Source organism: Leptinotarsa decemlineata, unplaced genomic scaffold (genome assembly GCF_025532065.1).
Source record: "Leptinotarsa decemlineata unplaced genomic scaffold, Ldec_3_MD MMD2_tig00026354_RagTag_RagTag, whole genome shotgun sequence".
Taxonomy (NCBI): domain Eukaryota; kingdom Metazoa; phylum Arthropoda; class Insecta; order Coleoptera; family Chrysomelidae; genus Leptinotarsa; species Leptinotarsa decemlineata.
This window is the reverse complement of record NW_027412702.1, coordinates 1248050-1260872: the sequence shown is the minus strand read 5'-3', so window position 1 is coordinate 1260872 and position 12823 is coordinate 1248050. Positions and strand designations below refer to the sequence as shown.

The window sequence follows — 12823 nt, the reverse complement described above, 5'->3', positions numbered from 1 at the left end:
TGAGTAGCACTATTATTTATTCTCACATAAAATATTTGTATGAATGTCAAAGTACGGTGGAAAAAATCGAAACTTCAACGCCTCTATCTCTAGTTCAAATGTGAACTAGTTTTATGGGAAAGCTTCAAGTGATAGACTTGAGGCGATTTCAAATCATTTGATTTTTTGAAAACCAGAGCCAAAACACGAAGCATTTATGATTCAACACTAGAAAGCGTTGTTTCGACCCGCCAGAGGTATCATTAGTAGGGCTAGGCTGATTTAGAAATGCGTTGCTGAACTCAACTGTTTTCAAAGGGCAAGCCTCAGTAACTGGAGGCGATGAAATTTCCCCTAGGTTAAGTTAGGTCTAAAGTGAGTGGATCTATTCGACCCTCCACAGCAACCCGCAAGGGTTTATTGCGGATCACACGTATTCACACTCGAGTAAATGAACCCAGCTTCTTAACAAAACTAATTAGTGTATATTGCGAGTGGTCTTTCAGGTCAGATGGTAAGAGTACGTCTCTGCGGAACTATAAAAACCTGAAGAGGCGACTAACACTGTCTTCCGACACTCCGAGTCTCTGCATATGATGATTCAAATGACAATGACCAGTAAAAAGGCCTGTTAGACATCGTAGTTCATCCCTACTGTAGTCCAACAACTGTTTGGTATCAAGCTTCGGAAGGTGAATAAATGCCTTGAAGTGAGCCAAACCCGGAAGATTCTGCCAGAAGTCTATAAATCTTCTTGCAATCCAGGTGTTCAGTCTTTGTTTGCCAAAGCCTAGAGCGATGCCAATGACAGGTTCCGATCCGATGAAGCTGCTTGCAAGGGAGTCAGTAGCTTCAGTGGATAGTTCTCATGATAGGAGGAGATTACTGCTTCGCGAAATTTCTCCTAACTTTCATTGCAGCTTTCACTGTAAGGGAACTTGTTGAAAACCAGAGTACAAACACAACGCATTTATGATTCGAAACCAGAAAGCGTTGTTTCGACTCGACAGGGGTATCAGAAGTAGTACTAGGCTGAACCACAAATGCATTGCTGGAGTCAACTGTCCCGAAAGACAAGCTTGAGTAACTGAAAGCGATGGCACTGCTTCTCACGCAGACACTATCTTTGGATAGTAGAGAACCCAGTTCTCGAATATTAGTCAAGGTAACTGGTTGAAAAACAGAGATCAAACAACGTATTCATGATTCATCACCTGACAGCGCTCTTTCGATCCGCCATAGGTATCATCAGTTGGGCTAGACTGGACCATGCCTGCATTTTCGGACACCTCTGTCCTTAAAGGACAAACCCGAGTATGTTGGGGTGATGACATCTCGCCTTGCGAAGACGCAATTTATGAGAGCCTATTGAGCCTGCTCAATTCCAAAATAAAAAGTGCATCGTGGTTTTCAAATAGTTGCCTTGCAGTGAAAGGTGCAGTGGAAGACAGATGATGAATCTGGTTGGCGGTCGATGCCGAAGGTTGGCTTTGCAATTGACCGTTTTGGAGCGCTTCGAAGATTGAATTCTCTGCCAATCCCATAAATGACGTATGCTATAGAGAAAATTGAGCATAAAAAGATTACCAGATTGTTTGATGTCTGTCAGACACTGATCTACACACCATGATATGAAGATTATTTTAAATTATATCAAGCATTTTTTCTAGAATTTGAACGAAGTGAATAAAAACATTTTGATTTCTTTGAGACAAAACACAAGCACTACGGGAAATTTCTTGAGGAGCTCTTAGAGCAGTGCCTGTGCGAAAGTAGTGATTCACATTGGATTCAAATCGCTGTAGATTAAATCCATTTGGAAAAACATTCTCAGGGAGTTTTTTCCACATAAACGCCATTCTCCAAATGGAAGAGTTCTTATACAGTGAAGTTCGAGGTGTACTGAGTTGAACCTCAAAACGATGAGCTGATACACTCCGTCGCGTATGTACCGCTCTTGGTGGAATCCAATGTGCCAAATCACTTGAACACTTCCCGTGAAACTATCTATGGAATATAGACAAATCTCCAACCTATATTCGATGTTACAGACTATCGAGGTTGCAAGTGATGTTCGCGTCCCCACTCAGATAGATCATCAAAATTTGCTGACGTATATACAGAATGAATGTAGGTATTCGTCTACTATATAATGTGTATATATCTGTATATAATCTGTGTTACTTTGATGGAAAGTAATTCCGTCTTTCCATAAAGGAAAGAAATTGTCAGAATTTCCTTCAACCAACTGTCGCTTCCTTATGAATGGAAACTTTCAGAAGTAAAAACTTGTGTGAACCAAAGATTAACGAGATATCAACTTCAACGTGCGATTTCTGTAAAAAAAATAGTTTTGATGTCTCAACAAGGCATTTCAAAATTGCTCCCTGTATTTTCGAATAGACACTATTGCACTGTTTTGGAGTAAACTGAATTTAACAGTAGAAACTTTTTGTGTCTTCCACTGTTTATTTATAACGTTTGTTTGATAGTAATTGGCAATGTTTCATGATGAATTTCATTAGTTCGCACTTCCATTGTCTGATATCATATAAAATGATTTGAAATCCCTGAAAGAACTGATAAAAGAAGAATTAAAAAAGAAATGCTGAAAATGGTAAAATAAGTGAACGCTTTTTTCTGTAATGCATTTACATAACCACAATGAATCAGGGCCGATATTAGGTAGGCGCTTTCGAGGCCCCGCGTTTCCGAGAAAAAATGAAACATATGGCTCTTAATTAATTCAAATATTTTTTTTCGCAATAAAGAATTGTGAAATTGGACTTCTAATTCCTTGTCGTAATGGTATTGTGACTTAGTGATATAATAATAATATTTTCTTGACAATTAGAATTGAAAAAGATGTACATTTTGTTTACATATATTTGACAAATTGGATTTAGATTATTTATATCCCAGCATCATATAGAAATGAAACGATTGGAGGTTTTATTTTGAGAGATAGGTATACAGAAATTTGTTTGGATTGTAACTGATCAACAAATTATAACTCTGCAGTTTTGGGAGTTGTTCTTTTCTTCAGGTTGTGAATTTTCTGACATTGCTAAATTCAACTTCTCCCATGTCAGACATAATGTTCACCATTCAGGGGCCCAGCGTTCTTGGTTTGTTAGGGCCTTGCGATTGGTGGGGCCAACCCTGCACTGAATACTTCAAATTAACAAAACCTTCAAATCTGTCTAGATAATTTTTATGTTTTCAGTTGTTGCGAAATTTTTATGTTTTTCTCAAATATTTTCTGAACTAATAAACTTACAGAAAATTGTACGAAATCTTCAGCTGTTTCTGATATTCTGAATAAAATCAGATTTCCAAATAATACGTCATTATTTTTTGAACTATCATTGCGGAGAAAACATTTTCTTCGATATTTCTGGTTATCAGCTGAAAATATATTCAACAATATATTTATTGATACCAATATTTCTTTACGATAACTGAAAGTGAATCCCAAATGAGAGGTATTTATTTTTGCATTAAAATTGAAAAATTTGATTTTTGAAAATTTTTATTTTTTTATATAAAATAAATCACAATGATATAGTTTTTGCATTTTTCAGTGCTGTTTCTTCAATTTATCCTGCAAATCATTGGAGACTTCGATGACGTTATCTAGGAAAACTTTAGCTGCATTTTGAAGATCTTCTCTCACTTCTGAAAAAAAAATATCCCAATGAAATTCCAAGCAATAATGATAACTGAGGTTCGGAATATTTCATCTTGTTGAAATCATTTCTGATTCCTACTCACTCTTGGCTTCTGGCTCTACTGCTTTTCCCAACTTGTCAATTTGTGAAACTGCATCTTTCAATCCCTTGTCAATGGAGTTTTTGATGTCCTGTGCTTTCTTTTGTCCGTCGGGTCCCAAAGAATTCTGGATATTCACTTTGGCTTCCTGAAGTTTCTCCGAAACGGTCTTAAGAACATTTTCGATATCTCCTTGATTGTTTTTCAGCTGGAATCAACAAATAGTATGAGAAGTACTCATTGATGATTTTCACTAATAAGTAGAGGTTTGAAAATAGGTTTTGTAACCTGAGGCTGACCCTGAACTTTTAAAGACTTACTTCGGTTTTTATTTTATCAGCAAAAGTTTGAAAGTGGTCAACGAGGTTCTGGGCCCCAGTGCTAACTGTATCAATAACTTGTTTTGAATCAGGAAGATTTCCTTCAATAGCAGCTGTAACGTTGTGGAAGGCTTGTTCAGCTTTGGCTGCTAATTGTTGGATCTGCGAAGGCTCTTGGGCTTGTTTCGCTTTTGGTTTGGCAACAGCAACCTAGGAAAATTGAATTGGGAATTAGAGAACGATTTGACGAAAGATACATCCTTAGTTATTCGAAATTAACTCGTTTCATTACTGGACTATATTGTATATCGACAGTTTCTTCATTGAAATTTTCAGGATATTCAATACTGTTTTTTGTTCAGAATATATAAAATTTTTGAAGCAGATCGCAGTTATTTTTTGATTGAACTGATTTCATTTGTGTAATCTATGTCAAATCTTAAATTTGTATCTCTGAAATTACGTTTCAGATGGGTGATTGAAAATCTTTCATGAATTGCTTACAGAGTTTCTCAAGACATTTGCATTTTTATATCAGTGGAGTAAAGAAAAAACTATGTTTCGGAATGAAAAACCAACGTTTTATACATTTCAAGAAAGTAGTCAGTCATTGGTGAGCACACTTGCAAATAATACACGTATCATTAACTCACAGACGATATTTTGAAAATTAGTTAATGTAAAGGTAATAAGAAGTGAACAAGAACGTGATTTTCAATAAATGAATGCACATTCATTATTTGCAAGTGATTCTATTCCCATATAGGTGTTCTATTACTATTATTATTTTGAAAAATGGAAGGTGTCGACAAAATTCTCATAGTGCCAAGTCCATTATTCAAAATGACTGAATCAGCACATACATGTGACTATTTTTATATTCACTAGCATCAGCGTATGGATAATGTTTCAACGTTGAATGAAGTACAACTAATTAGTTTTTATCTAGTTATAAGCATAAACAAAAGTACACATGTATGAATTGATGATCAAAATTGAACTCATACAAATGATTAATACATTTTTTATACACAACAAAGTGTAGGCAAACTAATAAACTTCAACCGAATCTCAACTAAAATTTGAACCGGAATTGAATGATTTGGAGATTTCAACATTCAGTGAAAGTGTTTTAATAACAACAATTGAGTTTTTGACACTATCTGGAATTTAAAAAATGATATTTTTCATCGATTCAATTATTCACTTAGTCTGTATGAGTGTTGATTTCAAAAATGGTGATAAAAAAAGAATTATATTTTTTATTGATTTATAGATGATAGATAAATAGGAAATTTTATTATAATGAGAAAGTTCATAGATATGATGAACGAAAGAAAGTTATTAAATTTTTATAAACCATTTCAACTGAATCTGACTTTGAAAATAAATAAATCGTGACATTTTTTCCGTATCACATTCGTCAAGAGGTGGAAACCTTCAATATTGGACTTCACGGAGTTGTTTTTCCATCGTGAAAACAAATTCAATGAAAAAAGTCTGATGGAAATCGACTCTAAAAAATCCTAGGATTATGAAAAATAAAAGATGACCATTTTCTCCAACCTACTAGAAGAAGCACATTTTAATTTCTATTAAGTAGTATAAATTTGACAAATTCATATTTTGATTGACTATGAATTTGCATTCATTTTCAATCATGACTTGGGATAATTGTACTTTTCCTTTTTTTTTGTTCCTTATTCTCTCTTTATTTGAAAAATAATAGTTTTTTGATAAGTACTGTGGACTATGCGGAAATATATGAAGTCATGACTTCTTTCCTTTTGAATGTTATTTACATTTCGAAATTTCTCAAATACACATTATTTAAAAGTGAAAAAACTCACCTGTAGTGCCAAGAATCCAACCAAGACAATAACTAAGAATTTAGACATGATGATTTGTGGGGATGATACAGTAGTCAGAGCCTTCTCAACCACAACTGATGGTAGATGTTATTACGGTGACCTTTTATAAGTATTAGGGGTTATACTTTGACCGAATATGTATGCTTGGCCTTCTTTATCTTCTACTGAGAAAATTTGTTGAATAAATATTATGAAAGACTGCTTATCTCTTTGTACCAGAATTATTTATCCAATTGAATACACAAAATGATCAATGTGCAAGAATAATATGTGCGCACGAAATTGAATGGATATTTTATAATGTAGGTGCAGAAATTAATCTGTTCGAGAAATATTTGTCATCAGCAGAAGGTGGCAATCATGTCATAGTTCTACATTGCAAATAACGTTTTTATATTGGATAAAAATCATGCTCAATTTTGATTTTCAAGTAGATTATGGATTCCCAGAAATAGATTGGCGTTATTCTTTTCTGATATGCTAATATCTCATTAGGTATTTTTGGTTGTTTTTCGCATTCTTCTGGAACTTTTCAAATCAAAAGAATGTAGTGCAAAAAATCGTATCATAGTTAGGAAATTTAAAACAAACACATCGATACAGAACTCTGATGACGAATGTGATCGAATTCAAAATGCTTATAAATTATTAATATTTGTTTTCAACAGAGTTGAACTATTTCTCAAATCATCATCAAAAACTTTTGCGATTAGAAATTATCAGATCTCAAAGGAAAATAACCAAATCATTAGATTCAATAGAAAGTATTTCTTAAACATCATAGTGATATATATTCTCCACAACATTAAAAATTTATTTATTGAAATGGTTGAGGTTCTCCCAACTGGGGTTTTCAGTTTTCAGGTGTTTGGAGGCCATCCATTTTTGGAATTTCTTCCTGACGTTTCGTTGGTGCAATTGGCTAGCTCCTTCAGAGGTTCATACATCCTGAGCTAATCTCCGATTTATCGGAGATACATTTATCGTCAGAACCGACAACCGAAAAATAGTGACATTGAATTTATTTGTTTTTTTAACACGCTTTTATTAGCTTCACCTGTATGTATGTATGTTTGTTTGTAACTCTCCTTTTCATTTCATATCTGTTCCCGTTTGAATGCTCGGGATCTGTATGTGACAGAATTATCGACATTATTGCTTGATCCATTCGCGGGCAGATGGCGCTGTACGCAACCTCCTTGATATAATTCGAATTCACTTTACATGTATCTCTTTATTTGAAAAAAAGTATTTTTTCATCAACACGCGCGTCTACTGTCTTATTTGTAACCCTCCTTTGCGCGCCTGCTGCTTTCCTTGGGTTTGGTCGCTGATTTTCAGGCTTTCTCTCCGGACCCGGAAAATATCAATGGTCATTTTTCTAAACAGTATACGGCTGATTGATCCCAAAGTTCAGATAAAAAAAATATAGTTTAAAAAGACTAAAAACCACGCTTTCATGGCATACAAAACTAAAAAATGAAAAATAAATATAGTTTAAAAAAACTAAAAAACACGCGTTTAAAGAACATCGAACTAAAATGTTAAAAATATTTTTTTTAATAGGCTTAAAACACAACGAAAAATTCTGGTATTATTGTGAAAAAAGTGTGGGTGCTTTGTGCCATATTTTTTGTATATCAGGCGGCCGTCGCTTTTTTCACGATAATACCAGTATTTTTCATTCGTTATTATATTTACCTTTTCAGTTCTATGTTTGATTGTCGAGGTAATAAGGACTCAGTAAATCTAACTTCTGTATACTCATTTTCCAAAAAGTTTCTTAGCAGTCTCAGTATGAAACAGAATTTTTCTTTTGATGTGTTCAAATATTGATAAAAAACAATATACTATTGGGAATTCATCCAGATGATTCACATTAATCGAATACTTTATTGATTTCTCAAACATAATTTTTTCATCAAGAACTACAAAAATATTGATTTGGTTTTTTATCTGAATCAATTATTTTTTTGATTTTGAATAATGAAACATAGAAAATCAAAAATATTTTCAATATTCAGAAGGCCATCAATAACTCATATGATAGATTTTTTGATAGTTTTTTTTGAGATTTATAGTTGTGTCGAACCATTGGTGCGTCTGAATTTCTTTTTTATCTATTCAAAACTTTTGTCTTGGCAGGTTTCTTCATTTCCATCTCAGTGATTTCTTGATGAGTTGGATGAATGTATATAGTAATTCAAAAATAATACATCATTATTGAATATTTTTACAACGAATTATCGAGTTTATATAAAAGGCAGACTTTGATTCGAGATCAAATATGATTTCAGAAGTAACTAACAATATTTTTTGTTGGTTGGTTGAGTCTTCTGTCACAGAATAATTCATAAATTTGAAATTTGAGCGTAGAACTTGAACCAATTTTCTCTTAGTGAATTATTTTTGCTTCATACCGGTATTATTATTGTGGGTTCAGATGATCGTTGTTTTTCTATCCAGATATCTGTTCTCCTCCTGGATGTTATTTTTATTGTAGCCATTTCAGACTTCGATGGTCTCTCTTTCCGGTTAACCTTAGTTTAAATTATTATTCTTGAGATCCAACTTGGAATTAAAAACGACTTAAACAATGACACATTCTGGAAAAAATACGTTGACAAAAACTGTAATGAATTCTGGTCCAAAATATTTGAAATTCTGTAGAAGATTGATCAAAAATGAATGATTTAACACCATAATTTATCATGTATCAATAATAATAATAATAATAATAATAATAATATTTATTAGCCATTTCGGTACTTAATGTACATATGGTAAGTCAATAAAAGTACTATATAATATAAAAACAATTAAAATCACGATTTGTCATTTAAAAATGAAAAAACTAAAACAAATATCACGACAGCATATGGTTATAGAAGATATGAATTAATAATAAGAATCTTAAAATTAGAATTTTTGTCCTAAATAATCCTGTACGCTATAGAAACACTTTTCTATCAAGAATTTTTTAGTGTTATTCTTAAATATTTCATACGATTTAGACGACTCCTTAATAGCATTTGTTAGTTTATTGTACAGTGTGATCGAGTTATATAGTGGAGAATTTTTAAATTTGGTTGTTTTGTGAGAGGGTATTCTCAACATATCACCATGAGGTGTACAATAGTTATGAGTAGCCGATGCAAGGTTACAGTATATATATATATATATATATATATATATATATATATATATATATATATATATATATATATATATATATATATATATATATATACATATATTCATGGAACTGATAACAAGTTTTCCCTTATGAGCATAGGTTTGCAGCTATCACGATAGTTCATATCAAAAATTGATCTTATAATACGTTTTTGGGCAACAAATAATCTATTAAAATCTCTGCCACATCCCCATGACCTAATATTTAGAGAAACATGTGGATATGCCATTGCAAAGTACATGCTTAGAAGGCTTTGTGAATCTACACACAATTTCATTTGTTTTATTGCAAAAAAAAATCTGAATTTACTTTCTTGCAGACACTATCCATATGCAGATCCCAATTTAGAGATTCATCTAATATAGTTCCTAGAAATTTTACGTCACGTGACATCATTATTTCATCAGTAAGGTCAATTTCTCTTGGGATGTTATTTTTTCTGTTATAAAATTTCAGTGAGACAGATTTAGAGGTATTCAATATTAAATGATTACGTTGGCATCATGAAGTAAATCTATCAGATGGAGTAGTAGAAAGCCAAAAACTTTCTTTCCCAAAAAAAATTAATCACTCCTAAAAATATAACCCCTTCAATTCAAATAAGATTCCTCTTGGCTGGGATTAAATCAAATAGGTGAATGAATGTCATTACGATGTCATCTATGATATAAGCAGATCAAGCTTATTCCGTGACATTCAAAATCGTAATTCATTAATGAAGTGTGTGTATTTTCTATAATGTTATCCAATTTGGTACTGAAGAGCCTTAGGGCAAGTGTCTTAAGGCGAAACATCGGTGTATACCAGTGAGGGGGACAGTGTTCTATGTGAGTACAATTTATTACCATTCATTCAAAGTAGAACTCATGTGAATGATATCTGATTCTTATTCCACAACAAATGTTTGAAATACAAACTGAGTAGAGGAAAGTATCTTCTGTATAATTCAGTGTTCATATAGAAGTATTTGTTTCGAAAGAATTATTTTCTTTCGTGTAATTCAATGTGTATATGAAAGTAGCTGTTTCAAGAGGACTTTCTTTCAGTTTGTATCTGAAAGTTATCAGATGGAGTAGTAGAAAGCCAAAAACTTTCTTTCCCAAAAAAAATAAATAACATATTTGACCCTTGTTAGTATATCTTCTAGTGTGGCTCCACTAGAGTGTAGTGTTTTTCATTATTGATTTTTCCTGTGAACAGTTTACAAAATTAATTAGTACATATCAGTTTCTTCATCTGATTTGAATCGGCAAGAAACTTCCAATGACTATCTTAACATATTTTAATCAGAATCCTCATTAATTGTCTAGATATTTATCGGCCTTAGTTTGACTGAAACATATTATATATCGGTATATATTTTTTCACTTTGAAACAGTCATAATTTTTCCGTTGTTCTTGAAAATATCCAACTATCGTTGTGAAATGACCATACATGATTGTTTTCGTGAACTATCGACCTCATGCTTACTCACGATTATTCGTCAAGGACTACTCACCAATTTGGAAAAGCACTATAATCAGTTTTTATTCCAAAATATTGAAGAATATGTGATACTCGCTAGGCTAGTCTGGAAATTGTTGTTCGTTTGGAAATATTTGAAAAATAACAAATCTCTGAACAAATTTCTAGTACATTCATTCAATAGAAATGGAAATACGACAAGTTACTGATGATGAATATATCTTTTGTATGAAAAATACTTTGAATTTATGCAGTAACCTAAAGGGGTGAACTGAAAATTTTACCTTTAATACAGTTCTCCGATACAATTCTCATATTTTTGTCAGATTGTGAAAAATGAATACACCCCTAAGAAAGCATTGAAAACATTTTCATATTATTTTTTTCAAATTCTCAACGGTTGATTTTGTAACTCAAGAATCAGTTAGTTAGTTCATAAGTTTGCAATCTTAGCTTTCATGAAATTAATGATCCATTTCTAAACTCTTGGTGGTCATTAAGTTTACATAAAAATTTTTACATTTTTCTGAATAATGAGCCTCCTCAGGCTCTATAGTTCATTTCACAAGTGTCATCATGCGAAATTTCAGTTCGCCTTTATAAAAAATTATGACTGAGAATGTCATCCGTTTCACCCACAATAATATACGATCTGGGCTTAAATTTGTAAACAAGAAGTTTGACAGTTATAAATAACCTAGTTGGACAGAGAAGAAGGGTTGATTTTTTACTAATATCTCCAAAACAATTGCAGATATCCTAAATTCAAAAATAGAATTACCAAAGACCAGAAAGTTCACTGAATGAAAGACTGGCTTAATGAAATTGTAGCTTCATTGTTAATGGTTTCAATTGAGCAATGAAAATATAGAAGGCTGAATGAAGCCTTCAAAAATGGTAAGAAGTGAAAAAAATAACAGTAGGATAAAACCCATTAGGAAAACGAGGAAAATATAATGAAAATGAAAGGAAAAATAAATTACGAGCGAACTGAGTTTGGGAGGTGGGAGGAGGTGGGTTTTTAAGGGTAAAACATTGTTTATTTCGATTTCCGGCAAGACTACAAGTCCTACCTATGGAAAAAAGTTGAATAGCAAAGTAATAGGTGATAAGAAGATCTACAATTTTTGTATTGAAAATTTTTTCACATAACCTCAAAATTAATGTGAGAAATTACAATAACTAAGTCTTTGGATTTTAATTTACATCTTTTTCAAAAAAAAAATTCTCTACGAAGTTAAGTGGAAACTTACCTTTTTATGTCCCAAAAACACTGTAATTTATTTGATTCGAAATATTCATTTTTTCACCTCATTTTGACTTAATAATAAAAAAGCACCCTAAATGTCAATCGAAAATTCTTGCCTTAAAATATCAGCGAAGCTGATATTTTAACGCGATATTCATCGCTGTGATTTTTGTTCATTGAAATCTCTACTTTCTGATGGTGCAAAAAAAATACATTCCTATAGTAAATGTTCTCAGAAAATGCAAACAATCGAAAAAATTTCGAATTCGAGATACAAATCGAAATATACTACTATAATTAACGAACAAATAAGTTAATGAAGTTAATATTCCATAAGACATCTACAATATTTTGAGAAGGTTATAGAATCACCTTAAAATAATATTTGTAGATGCCTACTTATTGCTGTTTTAAAATAATTTATATACTCAAGTGACCTACGGAGAATTTCACTGAGGATGAGTTTCAGACAATATCTTCTACAAACAAAGAACAATTTCGTAGTATAGAAATATAACGAAAAAAGAACTTATGAGATTCCTCTGTAAATTGCATCAGGGTCTGTCGGATAACTTTTGAAAGATATATTCCATTATACCTTTGGGCAAGCCATCAGCCTAGCAAATTTCAAAGTAAGGCAGTCTTTGATGCAAAGATTCCTTCCATCGGAAGGAATCGAGATGCCATACCCTTACTGAATAATCTTACATACATACATACATACGCGTACATTAAATGCCCGCGATTATTCCACGAGGGCAACAACAGCTTTCCAATGAGGAAGCAAACAAATCTTATTTAGTGAAGAAGATGGATAGTTGAAGCAATAAATGAACGTTTGAAAAGTATGTTGAAGTGTTTTGCTAAAACGATCGAAATGCCACCCTTCCACAATCTTAGCGATCTACATCAAATCGCTAATGCACTCATCAACAGCTTCCATCCCCCAGTCTCAATGAGATGGCCAATGTT

General features: G+C 32.5%; 1 protein-coding gene across 1 annotated transcript; it reads right to left on the bottom strand.

Moving 5' to 3' along the window:
• Positions 1–3493: 3493 nt before the first annotated feature.
• LOC111505830 (uncharacterized) lies at positions 3494–6079 on the bottom strand. Its single transcript, XM_023160704.2, has 4 exons — positions 5921–6079; positions 4071–4280; positions 3754–3958; positions 3494–3657 (listed from the first exon to the last, which is right to left on the bottom strand). The coding sequence occupies exons 1-4, from the start codon at positions 5966–5968 to the stop codon at positions 3560–3562; spliced, it is 561 nt and encodes a 186-aa protein (XP_023016472.2). The 5' UTR covers positions 5969–6079; the 3' UTR covers positions 3494–3559.
• Positions 6080–12823: the final 6744 nt, after the last annotated feature.

Excerpts from the sequence above, each read along its gene's own strand:
- LOC111505830 (XM_023160704.2), bottom strand. The coding sequence starts at position 5,968 with ATGTCTAAATTCTTAGTTATTGTCTTGGTTGGATTCTTGGCACTACAG. Across the intron at positions 3,959-4,070 it reads CTGATAAAATAAAAACCGAA|CTGAAAAACAATCAAGGAGA; the intron begins GTAAGTCTTTAA and ends TGTTGATTCCAG. Across the intron at positions 3,658-3,753 it reads AGTAGAGCCAGAAGCCAAGA|AAGTGAGAGAAGATCTTCAA; the intron begins GTGAGTAGGAAT and ends TTTTTTTTTCAG.